The following is a 22,487-nucleotide window of genomic DNA, read 5'->3' on the forward strand; positions in this document are numbered from 1 at the left end:
TAGGGAGTAGGGCATCAGAGGCAAAGCCAGTGCCCTCCGTCTCGTAGCGAATGACAGCTGTGGGCATAGAAATAGGGAGATGGGAGCAGCAGTGAGCACGGGTCTCTCAACTGACTCTAGGTCCTGATGTGAGTTTTCACACCAGAAGTCTGTAACTGGGCTTATGATCTAAGGGTACAGGCTAGCTCAAGCCTCAGATCTGCTCACAGTGAGATGTCTTAACGCGAGGTCTGTGAATGCCCTGGAATTGTATCAAATCTTCAGTCATGTGCATGTTTCTGGGAATTGGGTCCATGTGTTTCTTTAGAATCACAGAGGCACCTATATTCTTAAAAAAATAAAGGTAGGAATCATCGATTGGGCCAAAGGAATGAATTAGAAAAGTGAGGTTTGTATCTGAAATTTTCTAACTACAGTTTATTTAAGCGTGAATAACTATGCAAATGGGAATTATTTTGATAATCATGGCAAAACTGATAAAACCTTATCCCACTTTTTCTGTGGAGTCAGTCCCCTGGGTAGATGTGATCCCTCTGGTTTCATCCCTGTCCTAACCCTCATCCTTGGGCCCATCCAGACTACTACACCTTCTCCAAGACCCATGGACATGATCGCTTTTATAATTAAATAGCACCCTTTTATCTCAGAGCTATAAAAAGATTTTTGCTATTCCTCTGACTGATGCCCTATTGTTAAGTAATATGGATAAATTTGGGGGGCATAAGCAGAAGAGTTCATCTTTGATAATCTCACAGTTATTCAACTTAAGGCGTGTAAGTCTCGTTGTGAAATGTCAACACCTTTAAATCCAAGCACCAGGGATTTGTAAAGCAGAAAAGAACTTGACTCCATGAAGTCATATATTACTGCAGAGAATGTTCTGGTCTTTTGTGAAGGGAATTTGGCAGTCAGCTTTTCCTTACATGAAAATAAGATGAAAGTTTTCTGGCGTTTGAATTTTGGGAGAGTGCCTTTGGTTTTGTTTTCCTGCAAAACACGAGGAGTTGTGTATATGGGAAAAACTAGACTTGATATAAAAAAACTTAGACCCGTTTAGAGTCACAGTATTTTACTGTAATTCAGGCATATTATTACATTATCACTTAAATAGTAAAACTGTCTGTTGGCTTCATGAATTTGTTTGGTACTTGGTTTGAAACACTGAGAGAGTACATTCCAGAACATAGCCAAGTTGGCTTCAGTTCATGCACAACAGATTGCCTGCTGCAAGTATAAATAACCATTTTTTTATGGAATCACTTTCATGTTTTTCTTTATATATTTGAGGAAAAATAGAAAATAAGAGTTAGATGAATGTTATTAGGAGCATTATTTTTCCTACTCTCGGGTTTATTTTAACATTCTTAAAATATTTTTCACTTTGTACTCTTTCTTAGTAAACTGCTTTCTGATAAAACGTTTCACTGTTTTCAGCATTTTATGATTTTTGCCAGAATATGAAAGTATCTCTACTAGGTCTTTTTGTTGTAAGACCAAGTTCCATGTCATGATAGGCCTCCAAAAGGAATAACTTGGTTTCTCAGATTTAGAGTGCCTGCTGAATTGGAATGCTAACAGTAAGAACTGCTTTTTGTAAAAAATTAATGTGTTTTGCACTCTCTACACGTTTTAATACATTTATAGTAACTGTCTGGAGGTTAAGACTGATTCAGTTCCTTTTAGTATAGGCTGTTAGGCAGTAAAAATACGACTATATTTTAAACAAGAAAATGTTCATGTGCCATAATATTTATAGTAAATTATATAACAGTTTTAGATGATGTCGTATGTTACACTATATAAACTCTTTTCTTAAGCCAGACTCTTTGTATATATTATCTTTCAGTGATTGTACACAGTGGTATAGTGTTTCACTTGATACGATTTTAATCACTGTTAGGTTGAACTTGAAAGGAAGTTGGAATCTGCAACTAAGTCTAAACTGCATTACAAGCAGCAGTGGGGACGAGCTTTGAAAGAACTTGCCAGACTTAAACAGGTATGTAGTTTATAGCTGATGATGGATTGTTCGTTTTATGTCTTTTTGTCCCTTGATTCTTTACAAGTATGTGTATTTGGCAATATGTCTTATGTTCAGATGTGTCCATTTCAATTTCCAGGGCTATTTCTGACATTAGGAGGTTAGGGGCTTTTTTAAAGATCTTTTAATCTTAATTAAAAAAAAAAGAGCTTTTAGGTCTCTTTTTTTTTTTTAAATAGCCAACTATCCTCCCCAGAAGAAAGTGGGAATAATTTATTTTACTTTCACTTATAAAATGCCCATTTTTTTTCCTCTTAGTATAAATTCCTTCCATTGAAAATACTGTTCAGGAGAGAACTTTAAGAATAACTTAAAAAATTTAACATGTCCTCCAACTGAAGAGCTTATTTTAAATGTTATTCCTAGAAGACATAGGCATTTATTCAACGAAGAAAAGGAGAGACAATTTTTGCATAATTTTACAAGAATTTAAAAAGTGATAGTGGTTTCCTGAGTTCTTCTTACGTTACTTTTCTTCCCCCTCCTTCTTCCTACTTGATAACAAATGCCGTAAGCCTCAGGAGAAATTAATCTTATTTTGGGGTGCAATTTCCTCAGATGATTAAGATCAAGTAAAATGTGAGCAAGGTTTTCTAGACTCCAACCTACTTGACCTCACACTTTTAAGGACCAGTAATGGTTAGCTTTATTCTAACTTCTGCCTTTTAACAGTTTTATTCTGAATGAAATTTGGCACATAGGGCCTTTCAAATTTGTATTCTTTATATCTGTCTCCATGACCATTAAATGCTATTAAACATCTTTGTGGTATCGTATTAATCGCTTCCTGCCCTCATAGAGAATTATGTCCAAGACTACAGGAGAATTAATAGTACAATTTGCCTTAACATAGCTCCTAGAAGAGTTGAGATGACACAGAATGACCATGAAAGTTCACAGGACTAAGGATAGATGAGTGTAACTGGGGGCCTCCTGTATTGAAGCTACTGTCCTAGATTTATTGATGTAGGTAAAACTTAAGTCTTTCCCTCAGGGAGCTTGCAATTTAGTAGTAGGGAAGAAAAGTACAAGTATAACATTTATATTTAAAAGAGCCCGAGAAGAACCATCCAGAGTAGTCAGGAGAGGAAAGTACATCTATTTTATAGCACTTAAGAAAGGTGTTGTGGAAGAGGAGGTATTTGAGATAGACCTCTGGTGAGTGGGTTGTGATTGAGGAAAGTAGTGAGGGAAATGCTGGAAATAAAATCACTGAAATGATTATGGCAAACAGGCACGGAGTTGGAAAGCACAGACTGTACTTGGACCCCAGAGAAGGACCCCTTGTAGTGGTCATTTTGGGCGATAAGGACTGGAACTTCAGTGGGAACGGGACACACAGATTCTTGTAAAAAAAAGAAAAAAAAAGTAGTTTTGGTAGATGGTGTGTAGCACCATCTACCTGATTTTAATGCGGAGTAGAAAGTCAAAGTTGATGGCCAAGGCTAAAGCCTTACCATCTGGAAATAGTTTTCCAGTACGGAAATGCAGTATTAAGATGAGAAGGAGATAGGACTTGCAAAGTTGAACATTTTAACTTCTGCAGAGAGAAATTCAGCAAGCAGTCAGAAATATGGATCCGGTGTAGGGAGGCTGATGGGGCTTAAGAACAGAGCAAGGACTCCCTTGCAGAGGCGAGAATTAAAGCCGTGGCAGACAGAACTGAGTATCCTTAGGTTTGCAGAGGACAGAGGAGAGCTGATGCTGCAGGCGGCAGCTAGAAAGAGGGTGATCATGACAGTGATTTCCAGCCGCTCACTTCTTGTCATTTCACCCTAACCAAGATCCCTCTGCGGCAGGTAATTTTATTTCCATCTTCCAGACGAAAGACACTGAGACTTAGAGAAGTTAAGTCAGGTGCACCTGCTCACACAGATCATGAGCGAGCAGCCGAGGACTGGAGTCCAGGCTCTTTCCCCTTTTTTCATGTTATCTTTTTATTCCCTAGAAGCCAAATAATGCAAGAATTTCAAGAAAAACAAAGGGAGCCAGGGAAGGCTTTAGGGATTTCTGACAAAGTACTGAGGCACAAGTCACGGCTTGGCACATCCCAGCCAGGAAAGTGGCATCCCTGACTTAGATAGGCAAGCTCTGACGGTGAGAACTGAGTGACTTCGAGCAGGAAGAAGCTGAAGCCACGATGCCAAGGGCCTTAGGTTACATACGGTACAAGGTGGAGAAGCCCGAGGAATTGGGAACGAGGAAATAATGCGTTGGGAGTAGCTGTTAAAAGTGACGGGATTCAAATTCTCTCAGAGGTGGTTTAGAACCTGTCCTGAGAGGTGAGGTGAATCTTGGCTCTACCTCTTGATTTTTCACCGTACAAATGAGGAGACTAATTTCTCCTCACAGGTGGTTCTGAGAATTGAATGAGTGGTTTATACAGCGTTTAATACAGGTTTGGTACTAGGATGTGCTCAATACATGGTTAACCGTTAAAAGGAACGGAGCCCTAAAACTGTTGTGGCAGCGGGGACCTAATGGGTTGGTAGCTTTGGATATTTTTGGGGACAGAAAAATATTGGAGGGATTTGGTACTACGGTGTTCTAGTCAACAATTTCAGATTTTTAAGTCTACAGAAGCGGCGGATGTGGTTATATAGTAATAGCAACAGGGAAGTGGGTAGGATATAGTTTGAGTAATAACAGTACTTTGTATTTACATGGTAGTTTTATAGATGTTCTTTAGAAAACTGTATAGAAGGAAAAAAAAAATCCTAAACGTGCAGATACACCAGAGAATCTGTAGAACGTCCTAAAGAGATGAGAGAGCATGGAGTCTGTAGTTCTCCCTTTCCCTCTTTCTGTCAGCCTGTCCTTACTGGGAGCCTATGGTGCCCCTTGCACACGAGTGGATGCTCCCCACAGAGCGGCGCTGTCTCATGGGGAACCCCGCGTCCAGCTGGGAGGACTGATAGTTCTCCAGGGTCTAGCAGGGTGGTGAGATATCCAAATGAAGTTAGCCCCAAAATAGAAAAATAAGAGGACAGTGGGCTTACCATTGTATACCCAGCTCCCTCAAAGCTAAGGGGACAGTGTTTGAAAGAGTGTTTGAAATACCACGATCAGATTGGCTATCATTTCCAGTCTTACAACCGAGAGTAGATGGGGAAGACGTGGAAGATGGTGCCTGCAGCTGAAGAAAAGTTACGTAGTGAAGGCTCAGAGACTCAGAGAATGGTAATTCATTAGAAGCCATTACCAGAATCAGTACTGAAAAGGTAGAAAAGTATTAGCTGTTGATTAGTGAGGACTCTTTTCTCCAAAGGAAATGCCCTAATTACTGAAACAGAATTTCATTAGAATTGTCTCAAAAAGGCTGCCACCCACCTGCCCTTCCTTCCTATCACAGGCGGTCCTTGTACACTTTTGCTATTTCTTGCTCTTCTCATTTAATCCCTTCTTTTCTGTTTACCCTTTCTTCCTATGTCTTTTCTACCCTCTTGCCTAAAAACCATGGGCAAAGTAATTTTGGTGTTTGTTCCTCCGAACAGAGAGGTTATCTTCACAAAAGTCAGATGCTTCCCTTGGAGTTAGTGTCTGTATTAAGAAGAAAACAGCCCTACATTATTGGCTCACCTCTGAACTATTTGCTCAAGAAAAGAGTCTTATTCTTTGAGTGCAGTGATCTTCCCTGCAGAGTAATTCTGTTCCTTATCCCACAAACTTTCTGCTTTGGAAACAACACTGTAAACAAACTTTGAGGTCACTAGGCATCACTGATGGTCTACAGACGACTTTTGAGGTTCGGCACTTAGGAAGAAATGCAAGAGCCACTAACTATTTTTTGCAGGTTTAAAATGAATAACTTCATCAAATAGGCACAATTCATATGTGTGAAAATCCAATTTTTTTAGAACTTTTTATTAAAAACACATTTATTGTGTTTGAATATAAAATTGGAATCCTCTATCTGCTTTTGTGCAGAGGACTGTTTGTGCAACTTCTTGTTTAAATTGGATTAGTACCATGTTAATTTTACATTGCCTCTGGTGAATAGCCACGGGGCTATAATCTCTGCCAGTAATTTGTCACAGCAAAATCCTCTGGAGGGCCATACAAAACATTTGTGTAGTACGGATTAGACGGGGAAAGCCATATCTTAGATTGTTAATAAATGTTAATGACAAAACCCAGCTGGTAAAGCTTGGAAATAAGATCTAATGCTTGGTGCCTATTGCCAAAAGAATGTTTAAACAGATTTCCATTACTCAAAGGTGACCCAGTATAGTCAATTTGTGAATTAAAAAATCATACTCTTCTAATGATTTAGAAAAAAAAAATCTTTTCTTCTGCCTCACGACCATAAAAATCTGTGTTTCCAAGCTGTAATTTTGTGTTGTTATTGTTGGTCTTTGCAAACGGGAAAGACGGCTGTAAAATAGAACATTAAATGGGTCCGAACTTAGAAAACAAGGAAATGAGCCCCAGACATTCTGGATTTGATATCTTTGTTACAGTGTGTAGCATAGATCTTTAAAGAATTCTGATTGTTAGACAGTTACGGGGAAATTTAGTTTCTTTTCCCCCCACGTCCATGAAGATACACTGTAGAAATATTTTTAAACCCAAACACTTGAGTTTCCTTGTTCTACAGTTACTCAAGGTTGTCGCTTTAACTTTTGTTTTCTAAATAATATGTTTAAAAACATTTCTTGTCACCCTAGAAAATAATTAGGTAGAATAAAAGCCACTACTTCTAAAAAAAAAATAATAATCAGTCATTAAGAGGTATGAATTTGTTGGTGGAGAAAATTTAACATTTTCATTATGTCAGATCCATTAAAACTAGGTACATTTGTTCCCAGGACAGGAAACAGAAGGAAGATTTGGGGTAGGATGTGGGTCCCTTACCATATTTGTGCACAGTAGATCTGTTTAAAACTAAGCTCTGATGTATTTAGTTAAAACAACACAGACTTCATTGGCTGACATCAGCACTATCTTGTCCAGCCTCCTGCTTATCCACTCGGGGTAATTAATTTGATTAATTTCTAAGTAATTTAGCCAAGGAGGGGATGTAAATCTTTGTTTAAGAAAACAGTTGGAGGTCCAAGTCTTGGTTAAAAACTGTGTCTTGAAACCGTCCAGGCCCTCCTACTGACTTGTCAGCTCTGGGTTATTTTCAGAAAACTTGACTTGAGTTCCTTAGTTTCGTTGTAAGTTTTTCCCACAGACTTACATGGTATGTGTGAGTGGGAGAGTCAGTAGTGGTCACTTTTTAGCCGCTGTTTAGTCTAGTGTATGCATGTTTACATCTCCTCTCTGGATTTATAGGCAGCTAAGGCAAAGTAAAGATTATACTCACTTGATGGAGGAGCCCTTAACCCAGAGCACCTGGCAACAGAGAGGATTTCTTTCTCTAACCTCTAATTTTTGTGCATGCATGTGTGATGATTATTAATGCCATATACTTGAAGAAAAATGCGAGGCATTTAAAGGCTTTTCTTCAATATTTTAGAACTAGAATGTTTCCAGTTTCATAAAGTGACAATTTTACAGAGTAAGCTAACATCATATAATTGGCTTTTAGTATTTTTTTTCCTGCTTGTAATTATGCTTGCTTAATTGTAAACAAATGCAAATTTTGCAACACTGCATAACACAGAAAATAGTAATCACCAGTAATCTTATCCCCTCCTCAGCTAGAGGTAACAATTTGATATATTTTTGTTGCGCTTTCTTGTCCTTTCTTTTTTAATAATTAACTTTTTAAAAGAAATCTATCCTAACAGTCCAAAAAGGAGGGGAAAAAAAAAGATTCTTATACATCCCAACCACCACCTTCTATTTTAAGAAACAGAGCATTATCAGTGCTTTAGAAGCCCTCCGTGTGCCTTTTCTCAACTGCAGCCCCTCCAGAGGTGACGGACTACTTGCCTAAATTTGGTATTTATTCTTCCTTTGCTTTTCTTTTGTGTGTTTTTGAACTTTATATATAGATGGAATCATTCTGTTGTCTACATTGTATGAGTTAAGATTGCTTTTAAGATTTAGCTATAGTTCATTTTTATTGCTTTATAAAACAAATATATGAACATAGCACAATTTATCCAGTCCTTTTTCAGTGATTTTTTTTTTTTAACTTAGAATAAGACAACACTGAAAATTTTTGCATGTGTCCCAAGTTTCTCTAGAGTTTATATCAAAAAGTAGAGTTTCTGGTAAAAGAGTTCACTGGTTTCTTCTGCTTTGCTAAATATGGCCAAATTACTTTCCAAAGTGGTTGTACAACTTTTCAGTTCCCAAGAGTGCTGTGTAATTGTTATTCTTCATACCATATCCAACACTTGGCTATTATAACATGTATTAATTTTTTCCAGTTTGGTGGGTCTGAAATAGTATCACTTTGTGGCTTCAGTTTTCATATCCTTGATTACTTCTTTGGAGCATCTTTTCATTTCTTTATTAACCACTGGTGTGGTTTCACTGGGGAATGCCTTTTTATGTCTTGGGCTCAGTAGAAGTAAGTCAAAGGTAATCCAGATTTTCAAATCACCAGAAGCCAAATTTGAAATAACTACTATCACTCTGTTCTAGAAAATAGGTGATACGATGGAGAACTGTAGTAAAGATTGGAATCTTTTGGATGATATAGAAATTCTAGAACTGAGAAGTATTTTAAATGCAGTGTAAGAATTCAGTAGATGAATTAACAGCATATTCGATATAGCAGACCCAAGGATGTCTCAGGCGAAGTCAATAAAAAGCATCCAAACTGAAAGGGGGGGGGGGCGGGGAGAGATGGAAAATTTAGCCAAGAACTTGAGCGTCACGTGGGATAGACTATACAAGACTGACTCCCTTTTGTGTGTAACTGAGACCCTGTCTTAGTCTGTTTGGGCGGCCATAACAAAAGACCACAGACTTAACGAACAACAGATTGGTTTCTCAAAGTTGTGGGGGCTGGAAGGCCAAGATCATAGTGCTGGTGTGGTCAGGTTCTATGTTTAGTGAGGGCCTGCTTCCCAGTTCATAAATGGCCACCTTTTTTCTGCGTCCTCATGTGGTGGAGGCACCAGGGAGCTCTGTTGGACCTCTTTTTTTTTTTTTAAAGATTTTTTTATTTATATATTTGAGAGAGAGAATGAGATAGAGAGAGCATGAGAGGGGGAGGGTCAGAGGGAGAAGCAGGCTCCCCGCTGAGCAGGGAGCCCGATGCGGGACTCGATCCCGGGACTCCAGGATCATGACCTGAGCCGAAGGCAGATGCTTAACCAACTGAGCCACCCAGGCGCCCCTGGACCTCTTTGGTAGGAGCAGTAATCCCATTTATGAGGGCTCACCTTCATGACCTAATCACCTCCCAAAGGCCCCATCCCCTAACAGCTCAAAATGGGGATTAGGTTTCATTACACACATTTCCCCAGCTATCCGAAAGTAGAGGGTTCCTGTAAAACTTCTTGGAAGTCAAAATGGTGCAAAGTAGAGAGTATCCCCAACTTTCCCCCAGTTGGTGTTTTGCCACTTTGCTTTTACAAAAGACCTACATTAGTATGATGATGGCTTTTTTGTAGTAGGGGAACTCCTCTTTAGATTTGTTTAGCAAAAACCATACTAATGTAGGTTTTTCATAACAACGAAGCAGTGTAATACCAACTTTCAAAAAGGTGGGAAACCTGTATGCATTTGGGGGAGACACAAATATTAAGCTTCTAGCAAGCCCTCAGAAGACAACAGAATGGAAGAGAAAGCCGTATTTGAACTAGGTGAGAATTCTCTGAAAGTGCAAAAGGTATCAGTTTACAGATTGAAGACTATTTATGAACTCTAAACAGAATAAATACAAAGTAAAACATACCTAGATTCATAATAGTAAAATTGACAAAAAAGCAATGAAAACCGTAAGGGATGGAGGTACAGGAAGACATGGCCTTCATGGGAGCAACAATCCAGACAGATGCCTTTACAACAGCAGCGAAGGAATTCATAAGATAATAGAGTAAGATCCGTGAAGTACTGAAAGAAAATAACTGCCAACCTCAAGTTCTGTATGCAGTGAAAATGTTCTTCGTAAGTAACAGTGACATAAGACTTTTCAGACTAACAAAAATTGGGAGACTTTGTCATGGCAAACCTAGAGTAAAAATATAAGGTGTTCTTCAGGCAGAAGGAAAATAATTCCAGACAAAAACAGGAGAATAAACAGCAATGGAAATAAATATCTGACTACATATTGATTGTAGAAAACAACGCTCACAGCATTTGTTGAGTTTGATATACATAGAATTAAAATTCATGACAAAAACCTAGAAGGACAAAGTAGAAGAGAGATGGAGGAACAAATAGAGTTAAAATGTTTAAAGTATGTTCCATTATTTGTGAAGTTGTCAAAGTCCTGATCTGTATTAGTCATTTTTACTCTTTTTTAAGAAATAATAAGAAGCTGAAAAGGGGGGGCGGCGGGGGCACGGGTGAAAAGACAAAGGATTAATCTAAAAAAGACCAGAGGAGAGAATAACATCAAAAAGATGGAACAAGTACAGCGTCCTAACATGTAAAGATTTAAACCAGTTATATGACCAATTGCTTTAAATAAAATGGACCAAATACTGTCATTAGAGACAAATATTACATGAAAAACTAAAAACAACAGCAGTATGCTACTTAGAAAGGACACAGCTTAAAGGTAAGGATACAGAATGGATAAATTTGAAAGAGGGAAAAGTATGTACCACATTAATACCAATCACAAGAAAGCCAATCTAGCACTACTTTTGTCAGGCAAAGTAGACTTCAGGGCGACACCCGTGGATAGTGTTCATCATCATAAAAGGGTCAGTTCACCTGGAAGATGACAACAGTTCTACCTGTGTGTGCACTTGGCAACAGCCACAAATTTATATGAAGCAAACAAATCAAGAGAACTAAAAGGAGGCAACCCTCTCGGGTCCCCCCTCTCTCTTCTGAAGCTTTCTATCGCTCAATAAACTTTAGTATTAAAGGAAAGATAGACAAATTAATAACGGTACATTTTACTGTAACTCTCCAAGGAAGTGATAGAGCAAACAAGAAAAGCAGTAACGATTTAGAAGATTTAAACAACACAACCATTGGTATATATAGAATATTTTATAAGAAATCTAAAATACACATATTCTAGTACACATGGAACATTTAGCCACATTGCTCACATGCAAGATCACACTATTCTCAACAAATTTCATAAGGTTGTAATTGAGAGTATCTTCTGTCCACAGTGAGATTAATCTAAAAATTAATAACGAAAAGCTCATATCCCCAAATGATTGAAAATTAAGTACTTCACTTCTAATTACCCATAGCTGAACTGAAAACCACAAGTGAAATTAGAAAATGTTTTGAACCAAAAAATAATACAGCATATCAAGACAGGAGATTTAATGCAAACTGTGCTTAGCGGGAAATTTTATAACCTTGAGTGCACTTAAAAAATAAGAAAAGCAAAAAAAATATTCTTTAAATATTCCTTTCAGGTGGTAAGAATAAGAAATTAAGGCAGTTAGAAGAAAGGGATGAATAAAAATTAAGGAAATGGGAAAATATACAACAGAATCAACAAAGCAAAACGTTCTTTCTTGAAAAGACGTCCTTCATGGCAGTGTTCAAGGACAAAAAGAATATGCCCTAACTTCCAACATCAAGAATAAAACGGGGACACAGGGCTATTGATCTCATAGTCATTGAAAGAGATAAGAGAATGGTAATAAAAATTTTCTGTAAACTTGAGAGACAGAACTTACAAAACTGACACAAGAAGAAATAGAAAATATTCATTGGATAGCTGTTAAGGAAATTCAATCTGTAATGAAAAACTTTCATATAAAGGCTCTAGGCCTAGATGGCTACACATTTGAATTTTAGTAAAAATTTTAGAAATACCACTAATTGTAGACAAACTGTTTCAGGAAGTAGGAAGACTGAACACTCCTCTTTTCTAAATGAGACTAGCATAATCTTGATTCCCAAATCTGACAAGGACATTACAAGAACAAAATAAATTGGACAGTCCCAGGAACATTGATAAACCACTTATAACAATCACAACAGGGTTTATTAAACAAAAGCAAACATGGTGGTTTACCACCTTAAGAAAACAAAGGAGAAAAAAATCAAAAGGGTTTATTAGTTGGAAAGGAGAAAATAAAACTGCTATTATTTGTAGATGACACACTTAGAAAACCAAAAAGTATCTACAGAAGATCTAGAATTAGTGAGTTTAGCAAGTTTGCTGGAAACCAAATGTCAATGTTAATTCTCTATACTAGAGCCAAATAGAAAACGAGAATTTAAAAACTCTGCCGTTTACAATAACATCTCAAAAGAAGAAATACCTCGGAGCATATTCTAAGAAAATTGTTACCCTTAGTATATAGAAAAGTATAAAACATTCAGTGAAATTAAATAAAGACCTACATAATTGAAGAAGTAAACAGTGTTCACTGATGACAGAATCAGTATTGTAAAGATAATGGTTTTGGCCAAGGTGATCTGAAGATTAGGCATAATCATAAATCCCAGGGGCCTTTTTTTTCCCCAGCCATAGAAACAGATTTATATGAAAATAGACTATCACTTATCAAGATTGATTATTTTAAAAAGTTACAGTATTAAGGCAGTATGATTTAATGCAAAGGTAGAGAAATAGATCAGGTTAGAGAGTCGTGAGTGGTGTTACTGCCAAGCAGTAGGAGAGGATATTTTTTTAGTAAGTGTTGCCATGTCAGTTGAAGCTCTATAGGGGGGAAGAAAGAAACGATCTCACACATACTCAAAACCCATTGCATATGAATTATTGATCTAAATGAAGCTTCAAGATGGTATAAAAGAGCATCTTCATACAAGAGTCTCTTCAAGACTGAGGCAGGCAAAAAATTGCTTAAATTGGACATAGAAGGCACTAGCTAGAAAAGAATAAATTTGGACTATGTTAAAATTAAGTAAAAAACACCATTACAGAAATGAAAAGGCAAGACAAAACTAGTGGAAAATATTTGCAATTTAAATAACCAACAAAAGACTTATCCCTGTCTATATAAGGTACATAAATATATCAGTAAGGAAAAATGCATAACCAAGTAGAGCAAAGTGCCACATGGTTGAACAGGAACTTTACAAAAGAAGAATGCCGTTTAAATACTAAACCGTGTTCAACCTCATTAGTCTTGGAAAAAAATGCAAAATAAATTTACAGCGAGATACCGCCACATAAACCTATCAAAATGGTTTTAATGCAGAAAGAATTATATTACCAAGTACTGGTAAGAATATAGAGCACTGGAATGCTCATAGGGAAGTATAAATTAGTACTACTACTTTGAAAACAGTGCTTATTAATACTGAATTTCTCCTACCCTGTGGCCCTTCTGTTTGAATCCTAGGTATATACCCAATAGAAAGGCATACAAACATGAGCCCGTAGACATGTACAGTAATATTTACATCAGCGTTAGAGAACACAACTTCAAACTAACCCCGAGTGCCCTCCACAGCGGAATGAAAAGATTGTATGTTCATCCAGTGTAATACTATGTAGTAACGGCAATCATCAGCTCTACCGAATACAAATCAATCTGCAAAACAGTGTTAACTTAAAGAAGCCACACGTGAAGTAATACCTAGAATTCCATTTCTGTGAAGTTCAAGCAGTCACGTCTTATTTGTGGCGTAAAAAATTAGGGCAGCAGTTATCTTGAGGAAAGGAGGGGTGGTTAGTGGGTCGGAGGAAGCACAGGGGGCTTCTGTTTCATGATCTGCATGGAGTAGTTTGCTCTGTAAAATCTTATCACCCTGTACACTTAGCATGTGTAAGAACTCTGTTTACCAATAACGGTAAAAAAAGTTTATGTTGAAAAACAGAGGATGACATATACCTACTGATAGAGCTCTCCCCTTTGGGGTTTCGGTCCTAACGAAAGCAGAGCACCCGTCCCTACAGAAATCTGTGCAAAGAACCACGAGCTGACTCTGTGTGATGATGGGGTGTTCGCAGCCCCACCTGTGGTACCAGACGCGTCCCGTTACTGAGAGAGGGGTTGACTCAACCGCGGATATCCACTCTGGGGACGGTTGCACATTTATTTTAAAGACAGTTTGTCCTATGTGCAGGTTCTTGTGTGAACGTAAAGAGTAGAAAGGTGTATGATGACCTGAGGTGGACGAGGAATTAGTGACCAGTGCAGAGACCGTTCATTTGGTTTTTCGCGGTGTATCTTTTTGTATAATTAACTGTTTCTTAGATGCTTTTGCCACTGGTCCTTGTGGCAACTCATTGTGTTGCCAGCAGACTCTTCCTGCCTGCACCTCGGGTTCTCTTACGGCCTTTCGCTAACCTCAGTCACGGACTGCGCCCTGGACGGCTGTGGCTGGCCGCAAGACGACGGCACTGTTCGACAGAACCTGGCCCTTTCCAGACAGTGTGCGTCTCGGAATGAGAGCGCATGGCTGTGTCATGGGTCCTGTCCAGCGGGATTATGATCACAAGTCAAGGTCGTACAAAATATATTTACTCCTCACATTCGAGTTCTGGCTTGTTTCTTTCTTTCCAGCGGGAGCAAGAAAGTCAAATGGCTCGACTTAAAAAACAGCAAGAAGAACTGGAACAGATGAGGCTCCGTTACCTGGCTGCTGAGGAAAAAGATACGGTGAAGACCGAGAGACAAGAATTGTTGGATATCAGAAATGAATTAAACAGGTATAATAACCAAAAAATTCCCTTTTTCTCCCCCATACAGAAATGGGAGTTCCAGTAGGAGAACCTACCACTGTGTTATAGACATGGAAGATGTTATAAATAACGTGACCCTTGCCTTCTAAAATTTTGCTGTCATATACATACAGTATTTTTTTCTTTTTTGTGGTTTTAGTTTAGTTTAGTATATAGGTGTTAAGCTTCTGCTGTTTGCTAAGCACGGTTTTGGTGGCTTAAATGCAGATAGCTATTTGGCTATCAAATTTGCAGATTGTGCAAAATTGAGTCTTATCGTTAATATCTTAATAAATTAGGATTTAGCAAGGACTTAAACCACTGAGTACATTAGAACCAAGAGCCCCCTGTATGAATTATAAGGCAGACCTCATAAGTGATGGGAAAGACAGGAGCAGACCGTTGATGTGAGGAAGGCTGGGAGGACGCACGGGACCGCTAGCAGCAGTGTGACGTGGCTCTCACAGGGCATTGGCAGAAGTGTTCACAACTCCGCACTGGTTCCACCACTCCTGGGTGTTCGTACCGATGTGCAACACGTTTTCAGATCAGCCAGCTTCCTAGAGAGCTTCCAGGGGAATGTGACCAAAAAGGTGGTCAGGAGAGAGGTAAGTTGAACGTGAGAACTCTAGGACAAAGCATTAGATAGCTGTCCAGGTATCTGGAGGGCTCCCAAGTTAAAGAGAAGTAGGTGCCCCTCTTGAACAGAATCATAGCCAGCGGATGGAAAGGATAAGGCGACATACCAAGTTCAGTATAAGAAGGAACGTTCTGCAGAACACTTCCACAAAGTCGTAGGTTCCTAGTGACAAGAGTGTGCAGGTGAAGTCCAGACATAGTGTCAGTCAGGGCCGTCAAGTTTCCCTTGTTAACTTTGTGGCTTTCTTCAGCTACAAGGTTCTAAAATTCTACTGTGAGCCTGATTGGTGATTTGCATTTTAGTAAAGATGCAGTAGGGACCGTCTATCACTGGTGTAAAAATTCTGTGTATCCTTCATGCATCAACAGATGAACAAGAAAATGGCTGGGCTTTCTCATACATAGTTTGAGGTTGTATGTTACTAGTTTGCATACAGGACCTCTTTGTCCAAGAAAGCTCTAAGAATTAAAGTAGAGGGAACATCCACAGGGATTGCTCTAATTTGTACCCCTGTCCCATTAACCACTTGATTGCCACCCGAGTCCCAAAGCACAGTGCTTTGACTACTTAGGTTTTTTTCTCTTAGAACAGATGGAGATGTTTGATGTCTATCTTGGACTGGATAGTTCAGTTTCATGTTCTTTTGTGGGGAATCTTAAGGGATCATATGAAGAAACCAAAGTATATACTATCAACAGTCCTACACCCTTTCTGGGGCCAAGTCCTCCCTGTCTGTGAGTGCAGGACTCTCCTCACTGGCTCTTCTGCCTCTTCCCCACTCTGCATAAATTCAGAAGTGGATTTGGTCCTCATGGGCGTACTTATCCTGAAGACCATTCAGAAGCAGGGGCTTTAGACTCAACTGCTTCACCCTTCCCATTTATAAAGATAAAATTTAGGAGTAGTTGCAAATTAAAACATTTTTGTAGCCACTTGCATAAAGGAGTATGAAGTTATCTCTTAATTGTACATACTCAATTAAAACATACTCGGCTGTCCAAAGTTGGTGTTACAATCACTGGGGGAAAGTATAGTAAGTATACTTAACATTCGCAAGGCCACGTGATTAACAGTATTCCACTGGAAACACCCAGGTCCCAGTCTGGTACCTGCTGTCCCTTCTCTGACTCCTAGATGAGGCGTCACAAACATACAAAATCTTAAAAGGTACATGCCGTCTGAACCAGGCATTCACATGGAAACAATGTCACTTTCTACAAACACTTGGTGATAAAAGCTCTGTAATAGTAAAGAGTTTTCCTCTTGAGTCCACTGCAGTATCCCCAACACCTAGCACTGTTGGGTACATACAGATATTTGTTGAGTGACTTCAGGAAATTTTGTTCAAAACAACAAAAACAAAGATTTACCAACAACCTAAAGACCAGCAATAAAGGGTGATTAAAGAAGGGTACCTCCAAGTGAAGGAATGTGGTGAAGCCCTTTAGAAGACACTGAAAGATGTAGGAAAACATTTTATAAGTGGGGAAAAAAGTAGTATACAGCCTTGCCTCTATACTAAAAAATTGATGAATTTTTTAGAAAACTATTTAAGGTACATACACATTTTTAATTGAAAAGAAATACAGAAAATTATTACTTAGATTGGTTATCTCTGGATAAGATCATCACGATTTTGTGTGTGTGTATTTCTAGAACTGCTACAGTTTGTGTCTATTTTATAATTAGAAAAACAAGTATTGTTTTCAAAACTGTCTTTTATGAGCATGAGGACTCTGGCTAGCCAAGCGGAATACTGGTTTTTGTTATCTTCCTGAAAATAATGCTACAGACATAATTTCCCATTAAATCATTTTTTGAAACAGTGTTTTGTTAACTAAAAAAAAATCAAAAACCAAAACAGCACTTGTTGCCTGCTTAGAGTGGCATTTGTTCTTGACTTCTCAGGTTAAGGCAACAAGAACAGAAACAGTACCAGGATTCCAGAGAGATTGCGAGTGGAAAAATGGACAGCCCACGTGGCAATACCCTGGAAGAAGGTTTGGATGATTATTTGACTCGACTCATAGAAGAAAGGGATACTTTGATGAGGACGGGTGTGTATAATCACGAGGATCGAATAATAAGTGAACTAGACCGACAGATCAGAGAGGTTTTGGCAAAAAGCAATGCCAGTAATTAATAACATTTGGAAAATCTTTACAGAGACTCCAGGCCTAAATTTTAATTTCATTGTAAACCCCTCAAAAGAAGGGAAAATGGATGTTTTAAAACCAGATTTCAATTTTTTATAAGCAAAATTTTGTATGTTACTGTACAGTATTTATTTGATTTTATTTACTTTATGCTACCTCTCCCACTCTGGTTTTATTTGTAATTGCATTTTTATACTCATTTTAAATGACTTTTCAGTGTTTCTCATAATTTATAATTTCATAGCTAACTTTCACAACAGCTTTTCACGAGATGTGTCCTTAGAGAAATGACTGCAGTAATTTCCAGTTGTATAATTTTTCACGTTGAGCCAAAAGAGTATGTGTTGCACTTTAAAAATGCTGCGTCCTATTCATTTGAATACAGCTATCTCGAAAGTTGAGGCCAATTGTAAACAGTTTTATTTAACTTACTTTAGACAGCCTGTGCTTTTAACTTGTAACATTTGCAAGTGACAAGTTTGAAAACAGAAAGCAAGATCAATGCAGAGAAGCGCTAGGCTCTCCTGAATGACAAACTAGGCATTTATTTAAATAAAGTTAACACAGAATAAACTTGTTTCAACACCCACTGAACTTCCAAATTTTCACTGTGCTCCTAACTTTCAGGAAGATGAAAGTCGCGAGTTTAAAAAGGTGTTCGTCTGCCCACTCGTGCCCAAGATTGTATTGTTTTGTTTTCTTGAGAAAGAAGGATTTTTTATTTTCCCCTTAACAGTAATGCTTGTTCTTAACCCCAAACCTCTGTAATGTAACAGGCAGAAAGGCACAAAGGCTTCTGCTGAGAAAGAAGAGTGAAAAACGACTATTTTTTAACTCCCCCTACTTTTAATCAATTGGTTTTTAAAGTATTCGAGATGACGTCATTGGATTTATGTAGTGCCCTTCTCTGCGAACTTCTGAGAATTCCTGTACATCGTCTTCTTCGTAGCCAGCGTTTGCCCTCAGGGCAACACTTCCCACCTCCTTCTCCAGAGTTTGTTAGCAAATTCACAGATTAGGTGAGTCTTAAAGTATAAGTAGTTTAAAATTTCTGATTCCCAAATATAATAAATTTAAGTATATTTTAGGAAATACATAGTGTTTACCGAGAACTTCCCTAAAAGCAGAATAGGCAGTTTGGAAACATGAAAATAATTTTCTCTTGTTTTCAAGGAGGTGTATTGTTTTGGGAAAGTAAATAAAGCCCCTACACGCATTCTGTGTTTTATTTTGTTTCCTTAATAGCGAAGTATTAATCTTCTAAAAACAACCCATCAGTAAATGACAGAGAAGGGAAGTACTGCACGAGAGGCTAACAACTCTGTGAATCACAGCAGGAATGTGAAATATTAATTATGGTTAGACACTTCTCTCATTGATTCTCCTTCCACACGCATGGACCGGAGGTATTTTCGTTTTGGGAGGCCCCTGGGGAAATAGGGTGCAGTGTGTCTTCGCTTGCCTTGCGTGCTGTGCGTGACTCTCTTCCAACACTAGAGGGGGCCTCAGATTCAGAGAAACAGAAAGGACCTTTCCCGTCGGGTGTGTGGTTCACTTCGCCTTCTGTAAGGCCGTCTTCTGGCTCTGGAACTTCCCCAGGAAAAATGAGAATCCTGTGCCACAGTGAGCTCCTGAGCGGTCGGTTACGTCTGCTTCTCCGCGGGGCAGGCCGTGACCGGCGCCCCCCGTCGCTTTGTGGTTTGGGTTGTGAGGGGCATACGTTGCCCGTTACCTTCATAGGTCTGAAAATTGGGAACATGTGAAATTTTACCACCTTTTTGTGGTCCTCCAGCAACGGGCCATCTCGTGCGAATGAGAAGTTCCTGTCGGGGTCGGAAAGTTGAGCGTCCGCACAGTAGGTGAATGAAGGGGGGCGCCGCTCAGTGAGGTGGCTTCCTCATTCCTACACCTAGTGGCAGACCTTTCGCCGGATATTTTCAGGTGAAACAAAGTTTACCTCTAAGGTGTCTATGCTTCCTTGACACGGAGGAAGCCGAGTCTGCACGTCTGAGGCTGGTGCATGCTGCGTGCGAAGCGTGGAGCAGGTCGACCAGGTCAAGGTGGTGCCCCGTCAGGACACCTGGCGAGTTCCTTCACCGCTGCAGCCCGGGAATTTCGAGCAGACCCGGGTTCCTGTCTGCCGATGGGGGAGCCTGAGTCTGATTTAAGGACGTACTGGGGCACCGCACAAACATCCAGGGAAGAGAACAGTCTGGTCTGACCACATGACTTTCTTGCCCACTCGCTGCTCTGTCCAGATGCTGCCCAGCCTGAATGCCAGCTCTCAGTTCCCAGAACATCCTGCCTGTTCTTCCAGTCTGAAGAATGGACCTCTGCTAGCCACGTGTAGAATTTTAAAATCTGGCCTCTCGCTACCACTGTGTCCACCTTCACGGAATAGCTGACTTGATTCTTTTTATTGATATAATTCACAACCGTAAAATTCACCTTTTTAAAGGATACAATTCAGGGGTTTTTAGTATATTCTCACGGTCGTACAGCCGTCACCACTATTGATTCTAGAACATTTTCATCATCCCCAGAGGAAATCCCATAGGGATTAGCAAGTCACTCCCCATTCTCCCCTCTGCCCAGCCCCTGGCGACCACTAACCTACTTCTCTGTGGCTTTGGCGATTCTGGACATTTCATATAAATGAAATCCCAGAGTCTCTATTTAAAACCAGAAATAAGAGAAAATCTGAAGTAATTTTCTATAAGCAGTTCCTATGGTAGACAACGTTTTATCACATGTTGAATGAAGGGATAGAGAGATGCAGAAGGCCAAAATAACGGTGTAATGTGTGTCGGTCTAGTAAGAAGATAGCTCCGCTCTTCCTATCAATTACCTACCAAAGGAGGGATGAGCACTAATAGTGAAAGGTGAAAAATGTTCCGCTGTAACATCTCTGAGCATTCCCGTGGTGCTGGCGATGCTTACTGGTACAAGGCCCCTGGCATCTTACCAGAATTGCACACCGTCCCCGTGTTCTGCCAAGGTTGGCAATAATGAGAAGCGTGGTTAACCACAGAGTAAGGTCAGGGAGGACAGAGAACAGGTCCAGCTAACTTTCTGCCACATGCCAGGACTAAAATAGCACCTGCCACATGCAGGCACTCAATAGTTGTATCCATAAAGAAATAAGAAAAGATTGTGTATGGTCTCCCAGTCAAAAGCCATAAAAAATTAGCTACGATGGAGATGCTAAAGAAAACAGGCTCTCCCGACCTTAATACCTAGGTCCCGCTGCAGTCGACTTCTTTGTTGCACTGTCATGCTTTTAAAAAATTGTGCCCTGGGACGCCTGGGTGGCTCAGTCGGTTAAGCGTCTGCCTTCGGCTCAGATCACGATCCCGGGTTTCTAGGATCGAGCCCCACATCAGGCTCCTTGCTCAGCAGGAAGCCTGCTTCTCTCTCTACCCCTACCCTCCATGCTCTCTCCTCTTTCTCTCTCTGACAGATAAGTAAATAAAAAATAAAATAAAAATTGTGCTTCAAATGCTTGGAGACAGAATGAGTACAAATTACCAGGGGTTGGGGCGGGGAGTGAGAATGAGTGCTGAGTGGGGACAGAATTTGTTCAGGATGATGAAAAAGTTCTGGATCAGGGATAGTGGAAATGGTTGCACAGCCCTGTGAATATATTTAATGCCAGTGAATTATGCACTTAAAAATGGTGACAATTTCATGTACATGTATTTTACCACAATTTAAAAAAAAGCTTGCTTCCTACATGAGTGGCCTGTCAGGCCATTCTGGAAGATCCTATCTTCTCATTCCCTGACAGTGGGAATGGATCAGACGCTTCATTAAATGTTGTACCTTTGTTAACAAAATCCAGTGTTACTGAAAATTAATGGCTACTTTTTCACTCTGACTTCTAACGGTGAATTGCCGGATCCTTGAAACTTGCTGTAACACACCTATGTTTTATAAAATTAAGGTCTTGTTGTCGAACAACAAAAACCAAGACCAGAAAAACCCCACAACAAACGATGTTCCATTGAGCAGACAGTCCAGACCGTGGACATAAACTGGATAGAGAATTTTTCACAATGGATTTCAAGTTGCCGAAAGTAGGCTTTGTAGTCTTATTGTTGGTTGGTGGTCTTACCAAGCAATGAAGTGATTTGTGCGGGAGCGCTGGATAAAGTCTGCTTGAATAATTATTCATAGGGTACGACGTGAAAATGTAAACCCATCTTTGATACTTGGGTTTGGGCAACTATAACACAGGCTCTGGAGCCGAGACTTTCCAGCATTCCCTTTTCTGCTACCTGCTCTGGAGCAATTCTTATGCTTGCTTCTTCCTCCCCTCTTCCCTTGGCTTCCGTGACTCAGGGAAACCAAGATGTAACTCATCTATCTTCGTGTACGTGGGAAATTCAGACAGAATTGTATAAGCACCTGCATTTTTCACGAAAACCGAAAGAACTAGAGTGTTCACTGATTGTATTCGGTAACCTTAATTTGGCATCAAGTTCGAATCCACTCTTGTTAGGAATGTAACTATAGAAAGGCTATATGCTTAAATCTCATTTTATTTGCTTCTCTGGGGGTTGTCTTCATGTTTTCATTAGAAATGTTTTTACAGATGGAGGCTCTTCAGATATGAAGTTGCTGAAGTGGAGACTCAGAAGTTTAGTTTTCAAATTAAAGGGCAGTGGAAATCTGTTTAGAAAGATTAATTTTATAGATAAATAATTTACTGACTGATACATTTATGTATAAGGATCCCTAGAGGCTTTTAAAGATGTAGTCATTATAGTCTTAAGGTTTCTAAGAATGTTAAACCTGTCACTCAGAACTGGAGAGAACTAAAATAAAGGCCCATTTATAATTTCTTCTTGGAAACATTTCATCCACAAATTCATAGACAAATATTTTTTCTTTTCCAAATAACCTGTCTAATAGTTGGACAGCACAATCCTTTTCTTGATTAACATGTTAACTAGTCAAAAGCAC

The 22,487-nt window shown here is 39.3% G+C and overlaps 1 protein-coding gene across 5 annotated transcripts in view; it reads left to right on the forward strand.

Annotated features, from left to right (window-relative positions):
- CEP120 (centrosomal protein 120) overlaps positions 1-20,705 on the forward strand; it is a 66,665-nt gene extending 45,960 nt beyond the window's left edge. For 4 of the 5 annotated variants that reach the window (XM_032425186.1, XM_032425187.1, XM_032425189.1 and 1 more), the window contains 3 exons: positions 1,901-1,999; positions 14,569-14,714; positions 17,275-20,705. In XM_032425186.1, coding sequence (XP_032281077.1) covers positions 1,901-1,999; positions 14,569-14,714; positions 17,275-17,509 — 480 coding nt within the window. In that variant the 3' untranslated portion in view covers positions 17,510-20,705. The remainder of the gene's footprint in view (positions 1-1,900; positions 2,000-14,568; positions 14,715-17,274) is intronic. The other variant, XM_032425188.1, reaches the window with a different exon arrangement.
- Positions 20,706-22,487: the final 1,782 nt, after the last annotated feature.

Source organism: Phoca vitulina, unplaced genomic scaffold (assembly GCF_004348235.1).
Source record: "Phoca vitulina isolate PV1807 unplaced genomic scaffold, GSC_HSeal_1.0 scaffold32, whole genome shotgun sequence".
Taxonomy (NCBI): domain Eukaryota; kingdom Metazoa; phylum Chordata; class Mammalia; order Carnivora; family Phocidae; genus Phoca; species Phoca vitulina.